At 33.6% G+C, this 9578-nt stretch overlaps 1 protein-coding gene across 1 annotated transcript in view; it reads left to right on the top strand.

The window, feature by feature from the left end:
- Positions 1-655: 655 nt before the first annotated feature.
- Positions 656-9578, top strand: part of LOC131151313 (amine oxidase [copper-containing] alpha 2, peroxisomal-like) — a 13201-nt gene continuing 4278 nt past the window's right edge. Inside the window, exons 1-2 of the mRNA XM_058102564.1 lie at positions 656-1488; positions 9185-9429. Coding sequence (XP_057958547.1) covers positions 680-1488; positions 9185-9429 — 1054 coding nt within the window. The 5' untranslated portion in view covers positions 656-679. The remainder of the gene's footprint in view (positions 1489-9184; positions 9430-9578) is intronic.

Genomic DNA, 9578 nt, shown 5'->3' on the forward strand with positions numbered 1-9578 from the left:
AAATGACAGATGACACACATATAAAATAAGTTAATTTTTATTTTGATTATAACATATGACTTTTGATTGTTCAGTATTTGTTTATGTTATTGGTGATTAGATTTTATTTTAAGTCCTTTAAGTGTTATGAAAATTATATTTTATAGTTTTTAATTAGTGAATTATTCATAATATTTTAATATTGTAATCAAAATAAATAAAAATATGATATTTAGGAGGCAAATATAATATTTTTTGAAACTTCAAAATATAGACCAATTGTAAGCAAAAAATTAAAAATAAAAACCCTTTAGGGAGCTACCTTTCAGAATACTCCTTATTCGTAATTATAAAATATATTATGTGCATATTATATTATTTGCATGATACAATTATATAACACAATGAATAAAAAAATATACTATTTGGATGGTAAATGTAGAACTATTGTTTATGCACACACAAGCTACAATAAAAGCAGTAAAAACAAATCAATAATGCAATTGATTATACAAATCATTGATAAGAGAATACTATTGATGGAAATTATGGAATTATAGCCTATATTCATGGTTAAAATAATTCAGAAGCATTATACTTTTCACCATATACGCCATATGTGTAGCATAATAATATAAAATATTGATAAATATAATTGTGATGCTTATACCAGAGAAAGCAAGCTAGCTAGTCAACAGCCATGGCATGGAAGCTGCGCGATCTCTCACTCCTCCTACTAGTCTCCGTTTTCTTCCTCCCATCACCAATCTCATCCCAAAAGCACCATCCCCTCCGCCGCCGCCACCCCTTAGACTCACTAAGCGAATCGGAGCTCTCCCACGTTCAAATCCTTATAAAATCGAAGTACCCCACCTCCTCCCACAACCTAACCTTTCATTATGTAGGAGTGGATGAGCCAGACAAGGCCACAATCCTCTCCTCATGGCTCTCAAAGCCCGGTGCCACCGATCTACCCCCACCGCGCCGAGCCCTTGTCCACGTGCGAGTCAACTGCCGCTCCCGCGAACTCGTAGTAGAGCTGCGGCCCACTCGTAGCATCGTGTCTGACAAAGTCCATGACGGGGACGGGTACCCGATCCTCACCCTGGAGGAGCAGGCGGCGGCAGGGCAGGAAACGGTGAACTACCCGCCATTCATGGCGTCGATTAGGAAGAGGGGTTTGGATATTTCCCAAGTAGTGTGCTCAACTTCAAGCGTGGGGTGGTTTGGAGAGAAGAAGAGTAGGAGGGTGATAAGAGTGGTGTGCTTTTATAGGAATGGCACGGTGAATGTATACATGAGGCCAATAGAGGGAATAACGGTGGTGTTTGATTTGGACGAGATGAAAATAACCAAGTACAAGGACTGGGATACGGTGCCATTGCCCAAGGCAGGAGGGACGGAGTACCAAGCGGCGAAGCAAGCGCCGCCGTTTGGGCCGCACCCTGGTGGCGTGACGGTGGTGCAATCGGATGGGCCAGGGTTCAGGGTTGACGACGGCACTGTCAGGTACTTAAATAAGTCCAATTAATGTAGGGATAGGTTTTTTTTTTTTAATTTTTAATAACTTGGGACTCCAGCCACTTTTTTTTTTTTGAAATATGTACCGAATATCCACGCGTCTGTTTTACGGTCCACGGGATTCCAGCCACTTTGATACTACTTTAAATATTATATTGTGACACCAAAACCGGTGAAACTCACCTGCCATTTGATACACTCTTGGTAATTCACTAGCATAATACCTTAAAGGGAATCGAACCCGTGACCTTAAGATCACCAACGGCATAAGTCGCACTTATCACTTGAACTGGCTCAATTGAGCTACGGGTAGGAATTAATTAGTAGCCATGGTTTTGAAAAAAATACATTTTGACATTGCAAGAAGTCATTTGGTAAGAAATGCCCTCAATTTTTTTCATGTAAGTGAACTAAATTAAAATATTTAAAAACAAATTTCTTTGTATAAAATTTAAAACTCATCCATTGATCATGAGATTTCACATTCGCACTTAAATCGATATAAGTAAAAGATATGTTTCAATATAAATTACAAGCTAGCTATAGCGTCACGATCACATTGATAGAGGACTTTGGACGATACCTTGATCATTGGACTTGGGTCGAGGCCGTTACATTTATATAATGAGATTTTATTATGTAATAGACAAAAAATCTTATTCAAAAAGATTCAATATGATCACTTAACATATGTTAATGTGATATTATTTTGCAAAAAATATTAAAAGATACAAAGCATGTTTTTCGACACTATAATTTCATTTTCTCATGTTAATATTTCTCATATTCAATTTAAATGTCATTCTACTATGTGCGTATTGTCGGCTTCCAATAATTAGTATTTGTATCTTTAATACTATAAAGGGGATTTTCTGTTCAAAAATATCGAATTTATATTTATAACTAATAATAATTATCTCAAAATATCTCTTCAAATACCCATAACTATTTCAAAATATTTTTATAATTGTGTTAAATTTATCCTTATAATTACTCATAATTATCTCAAAATACCCCCAATAATTATTTTATAACTATCCCAAATATATTTATACTCTTTAATGTTTTGTTATTTTATTTTACTATTTTTTTTTAAAAAAAATTTTAAAATGTCATTGAGTGCTCAAATAGTACATTCCTATAGGCTAGTTTTATATAAATAAAATATACACTTCTTTGCACGCAAATAGTAATGTATTCGTTATTAAAAATTTTTTGCATATGTTCTGATCTCATCTAAGGTAGACTTATTTTTCTTCTAATTTCAATACACTCATTTTACTAATTTTTGTATTATCTTCATGATAAAAATAAATATGTTATATGTCATGAGCCTATAATGACACGGACCCACATGGCTAAGCTAAACTTGGTAATACAGTGTGGGTCCACGCATTTTAGCCTTGCCATGTAGGCTCGAATCATCATGGGCCAGTGGAGTTAAGTATTTTCATAATAAATATGAAAGGAGCCACACTTGTATTGGTTAATTAAGAAACAGAGATTACATATGGTATGTCGCAACTAGGTCCCATTTTTTTGTTATACAATTACTTTTTTTAGTGGATGGTGGAATCATTGTTGGGAACTGATTGGTCTCTTTTTAGTTAATATTACGTAAGGATTTTGTTTTCAAAGAAGCAGTTTTAAGTTTTATGTATACTATTTGGATGTTTGGATTTGAATTTATGTAAATTTGATAAAAAATATTATATATTAATGTATATTTTCTAAAATTTACACAAAGTCAAATTTAAAATCCGGATGTCATACTTCCAAACATAGGATTATAAAGTATCTATCATAGAAGCTAGGCAAGAAAAATTAAATTGGATTGAATCAAATAAAAAAAATCAATTTTTTTTTGGTTCGAAATTTGTTCATAGTGTTCAATTGTTTCGATTAACAATTCGACTTTAGTTCAATCCATTCAATAATCGCAGTTAACATAATGAATCAAACCAGTTTCTTATAAATATATAAAAAAAACATATTATATTATTTTGAATAATTTAAATAAAAATTTATTTATCTATAATAATTTAGAACCTAGTGTAGACACTTCATTTTGTCCGACCATTATATAGAAAAACTTTTGGGATTTTATATTTTGTTATTTAATTTTAGTATTTTTTAGTCAATTAGTTAGATGTGTCATCTAAGGTCTTCACCTAGTTGGATCTCTCATTTTAACTCTCCCAACCTTACTATGCTGAAGTGAAATTTCATTCATGGGGATTTTTTGTACAAATTGTTTTACATTCATTCATCCATGTGCATAACAAGTACAATATTTTTAAAAAATACAAAGAAGGAAAATTTTTTCTTCATTCTTGGAGTTGCTTGCTTTGGGTCTTCTTCAACACCTACAAGCTCAATTTTGGGCTAATTTTGTGATTTAGAGTCATTATGGACCCATTATTTGTATTGCAACCCAATTTGGGCAAATTAATGATTTGGGGCTTACTTTAGGCCTTATTTTAAAGTAATAGACCTTATGGACTTATTTTGAGTAAATTAAGGCCTATTATGGGCTTAACTTTTGAATTAAAGCCTAGTTTTGGGATGAGGATAGCGAGAAACACAATTTGGTGGCCTTTAGTTGGATCTAGCAGCCCCTCTTGCATGGCTGTCCCCCATGATAGTTGAGCCAAGTAGTTGCCTTCCCCTCCCCCATGCAACACTTTCCTATGTAGTTGGTTCCCATGGCTAGCATGCCTTACATTTCCTATGAGCTAGTTTTCATACTAGTTGACCTATAAATAGAGGCTAAAAAAAAAAGGGAAATAGAGGGAGGAATTTGAAAGAAATTGTGGAGAGAGAAAGTAAGAAACCAGTAGGAAAGGCATTTAGGGGAGGCTTTAGAAACTTTTTGGGCAGAAAATTATTCAAAGAAAGTGAAGAGAATGCATTTGACTGGCAGAGAGATTAATAAGAATAAAATCCAGAAGAAAGTATTCAAGGAGAAAACAAGAAAGAAGTAATTTGAAGAAGCTTGCTATATTCAAAGTAAGATAGAGATAATTGGTTGGCAGTAGCAGTAGAGGAGAAAGGAAAGAAGAATAAAAAAGGTAAACACTCTCACTCCTTTTCTTGGATGTGTTCATAAGTGTACGTTGGTTATTTTTGATGCATTGTGGGCCATTTGATTGAAGGCAATATGTTGAAATGGAAGTAGAAATTTGAAAATTGGAATTGATTTCGACCAAATAAGGTTTTTGCAGTTCTAATATGCACCTCATTGCTTAAATTTAGAAAATATAACACGAACAAGTAGAACTTTAGTGAAACACCACACCATAGCACCAAATTTTGAATCAAAATTCACTCCAAAACCCCAAACAAAATCAAAAAAATTCAATTCAAAATCCCTGAAAAATCCCAAGAGAATTCAAGTCAACTTGACTTGAAAATCTGGGTCATACAACCCATGATCCTGGTCAAAGACCCGAAACCCTATTAACCCAACCTATTGACCTAGTTCAACTTGACCCGGATCCAAGTCAAACCAACTCAAAGACCCGATCAAGTTAGCTTGACTTGGGTAAGCCTTACCTTGACCCTAAAACTAATTAACCCTAGCCAAATCCAAGGACTAGTAACCCCAAACCTCCCTGGTCCAATTGACTCAAGCCTAAGACCCCGTGGCCCATTTAACCTTGCATTAAGCCCTTAAAACCAAAGCCTAATTCGCCAACATAATCTTCATAGAGCATAAAACCCTAACCCAAATCCTAAAACCTAAATTAAGCCTAAACTTGCGGCCCAACCTAAACCAATGTCTGAAATTTAAAACATAAGCCCAAATTGCATAGGCTTAATCTAATCCAAGTTCGTAGCCCAACTTAAGGTTCTAAGTCCAATTGGACTTAAACCAAATACCTTGAAACCTTGACTAAGCCTACAAACCTTGAAACTTAAGCCCATGGTCTTTTAACCTAGGCCTATCTTAAAAATAAACCCTAGTCCAAGCCTATATCTAATAAACTAAAGCTCAACTTAAGCCCAAGACCTCATGCCCACAAATCCTAAACCTAATGGAACCTTAACTTGACCCTAACCCTTAACCTGACCTAAGCCTAACCCTAATTCCAACCTCAATAAATCCCAATGCCCTGGTTCTGCATGAAAATGCAACAAAGCGCTAGAAAATTAAAGAAAATGGAGAAATGAAAGGGTGAGATAAAGAGAAGATTTGAGAAAGGTTGAGAAAGAGAGAGAGTAAGGAAATTAAGAGGGGGTATACTTGAATCCAAGCTTGGGTAAACAGAATGTACAAGGCTACCTGTTTTTGTGCCTCCATTTGAACCTACAAAAGAGAAAGATATCAAGAGATTAGAGAGAGATTGAGGTATGTAATAGATAAAGAGTGAAAAGAGACTTGAGAAAGAAAAAGAGAGATTACGAGAGAGTGAGGCAAAGTGATTGAGAGAATATATTGAGAAGAGAAAGTGAAGGGCGGTTTGACTTGATGTGAAGTCTGCTGTAGGTGGCGGAGGCCACCTATGTCAATGGCCATGGCAACCAGAGAGAGAGAGAGAGAGAAGGAAAAGAAATAATATATATAAGTTTTTTTTTTTTAAATCTATAGTGGGCCATGTGTCACCCATCGAGAGGGTGACATGTGGCACGTCGTGGTCGCTACCTAGTGATGTGATGTGATCCAATCCGTACATTTTGTGTTTTTTGTGGATGTTTGGATTGATGTCACATCGGCGATCCCTATTTATGTCTTTGAGATAGTGGTGTGGCACTACTTGGTAAGTGATGTCATAGGCCATATGCCACTTGTTTTTTCAAAAATATAAAAAATAAATAAATGAGGTCATTCATTGAAGGTCAAGTGTCATCCTTCATGGGTGACGCATGGCAGACCTAGCTCATTTCTTGCCTCTCTCTCCTTTGAACCTGGTAAAATAAAATTAGGACATTCGTTGAAGGCCATGTGTCACTTCGAATGGTGACACATGCCAGACCTAGCCCATTTCCTACCTCTCTTTTCTTTTAATCCGTCAACCTAGTTTGACTTGGGTCTATCTTGTTGACCTGGTCAAATCAGTTGAATTGGTTTGATCTGGTTCATATCCTTGAACTGATTTGCTATTTTTTAAAATTTTAAAAAAATAATATTAAAATTCACTTTTAATTCCCAAAAAATCCAAAAAAAATTAAGAAAGATTGTATTAAAATCACAAAAAAGGAAAAAAGCAGCAAAAAAAATCCTTTGAGTATTTTTGAACTCAGGAGGGCCTAAAAAATAACAATATGAATGATAAAAAATTATAATATACAAAAAATTAAAATTTGAGAAAATTCCCTTAAAATCTTTAAAAATTGTAGAAAAATATAGAAAATAGAGAAAATTTCTGAAAAAGTTTTAGGATAATTTTTTGCTTAATTTTGGTCATTTTTCACTAGTTTTCTTGTGTGATTTTCTTATTGTGTGCCTTGTTTGTAGCATGAATACGTGCTTTTCCCTTTCTTTTATACATGTGTGTGCATATATGTTTATGAGTGTGTGTTTACGACCCAATGATGAAATGAAGGGTAAAGAGATATTTTAAACCTGACTTATTTTAAATTTGAGGGGGGTTTATCTAGTAAAATCCCCCTCCCCCCATTTTTTGAGGTTTTATTAGATATTTGTAAATCACACCGCGTTTTGCATTCTTGTTTTAATTTTTTGTTATATATTTGATAATTTAGGAGTAAATTAAAGGTTATTTGAATCACTTTAAGGTAATCTATAGTTAGTTAGATATCGTCCGCTAGGCAAGCATAAAGGGGTGCTAATATTTTCCCTTTGCATAACTGTACTCCCAAATCTAAATTTGGTGATGCAGATCATGGTCTATTGGTTTCCTTGGCCTTAGATGTAGTTTAATGATCAATAAACTAGTGCTATATTAAATAGGTGTTTTAACTGCATCTAAAATTAATAGGTTAGTGGTGACACCATTGAATTTTAAGTAACTTATTTTTCAGTTTCATATATTAAATCAAGTTTCACATAATATGGAGTTCGCCACTTAGTCGAGGCGATCAGGAGACTCGATCCTATCCCTTCTCCTGGGCTGGCCCTCTAGGATGTTGCAACACGTGGCTTGGTTACTTTATATTATTATTTTTAATTATAAATTTTACTAGGATTTTTATTTAATCCATGGGTGGATATCTTTAAACTTATATAGGATCCTAATTCGATTTTTTCTATGACTTCAAGCTTGAATTTTGAGCTTCAAATTTTAAAATTTGCATGTTCAATACAATGGAGGAGAAAAATATTAATTTGTGGTGAATTTAGAATTTAAATTGGATCCGATGTCTTAGTTCAATTAACTTTGAATATTAGCATAGAAACGGGTCAACCAAATTTTAGATTAGCTGTCTAGCATTGTTTGATTTCAGTTTTTATTTGTTGGTTAATTGAAACTTCTGTTATTCGGTTAGCAGTTCGAAGGTTCACGGAGTTGGTTCCACGAACCTAACCATGCCCACCCCTAATTATCACTCTAAATAAATTCATTGGCATTTTACATTTTTTTTTTGTATGTGCTAAAAGACAGATTTATGTTTTGTTTGTTTTTTTAATGAAATGATAAGTTTGTCTTCGTTTTATTTTATAAAGATGAGTATTGGTAATAATTTCTTTTGGTCTGCAATAATACTTCCAAAAATAAATTACAATATTTGATTGTTGCCTACTATGCATTTGTTTATAATTAATATTGTTTAATAAATTGTAATATAGCCAAACAAAATTTGGTTATGAGAAGACAAAAATGATAGCTGACACGCATCTAAAATAAATTAATTTTTATTTTGATTATAATATATGACTTTTGACTGCTGTGTATTTGTTTTTACTATTGCATGATTAGGTTCTATTCTAAGTTGTTTAAGTGTTATGAAAATTATATTTTATAGTTTTTAATTAGTGAATTATTCATAATATGTTAATATCTTAATCAATATAAATTAAAAATAAATGTGTAAATTCTTTTTTAAATGACATTATATTCCTTATACTTTTCAAAACACCTAGAAATCCATTAATGCCCAAAAATTTCTTCATCTTTTACTAACTCTATACTTTCATAAAGTTAATTAATACATGACGAAAATTGTCTCACTAGTTAACAATAGTCAAATTGATGAATTTATTTTGATTAAAATATTTATTTTTCATTTTCTTATTCAATGAAAAATATCTATTTTTAATTGTTTTATTTATCATTAGGCAAATTACATCTAGGCCTTTGCACAGATGCATGTGCAATGTAAGTGTATATAAGTTTAAACACGAGTATGTGCATACTTTTTTTTTTCTTTTATACTAAGCAAAGTGTTAGTCAACTTGAGTGTGGCTTGTACATTATTAAACTTAACTATTAGGTAGAACTAGGCTTAAATTAGGTAAATATTATAATTATACCAAAATATTTCTTATTAGAGCGAAGTTGAGCTTAAGTTGTGAGGACAAAGTTAAACTTTGGCAATCTCAAGGTCTGACTTTGATTCCCTACTCATGGTCCACCTAATGAATTATCAGGAATGTGCTAATTATTTGTTGCAGCGCACAAGTTAAAAAGATGTGTTTGAATCTTGTTTAAAAATGAATAAATTTTGAAAATAAGTTTAATATATTATGGTAGAGTGATAACGTGTGGTATGACGGTGTTAGGTGGGCCAATTGGAAGTTTCATCTAAGCTTTGATGTTCGAGTTGGCCCAATCATATCGCTAGCATCTATTTACGATGTGAACTGCAGAGTCTCGACAGGTGATGTACAAGGACCCGTGTCAATTGTTTGGGCCGTACATGTACACACCGAAGAATGTACTTCCGGTCATTTTTCGATTTGGGAGATCGGGTTGGGTTATGCCGCCATAGAGATGGAGCCTTTGGACGATTGTCCCCGCCAATGCGGTATTCATGGACCACTACTACGCAGCCCCGGATGGGAATCCCACTAAAATATCCACGTTTTCTGCAGCTTTTGAGCGCCAAGCCGGTAACATTCTATGGCGTCACACTGAGACGCTTTTTCTCCCTCCCTGACAAACTGTACTATACGA

The sequence above is a fragment of the Malania oleifera genome, chromosome 3 (genome assembly GCF_029873635.1).
Source record: "Malania oleifera isolate guangnan ecotype guangnan chromosome 3, ASM2987363v1, whole genome shotgun sequence".
NCBI lineage: Eukaryota > Viridiplantae > Streptophyta > Magnoliopsida > Santalales > Ximeniaceae > Malania > Malania oleifera.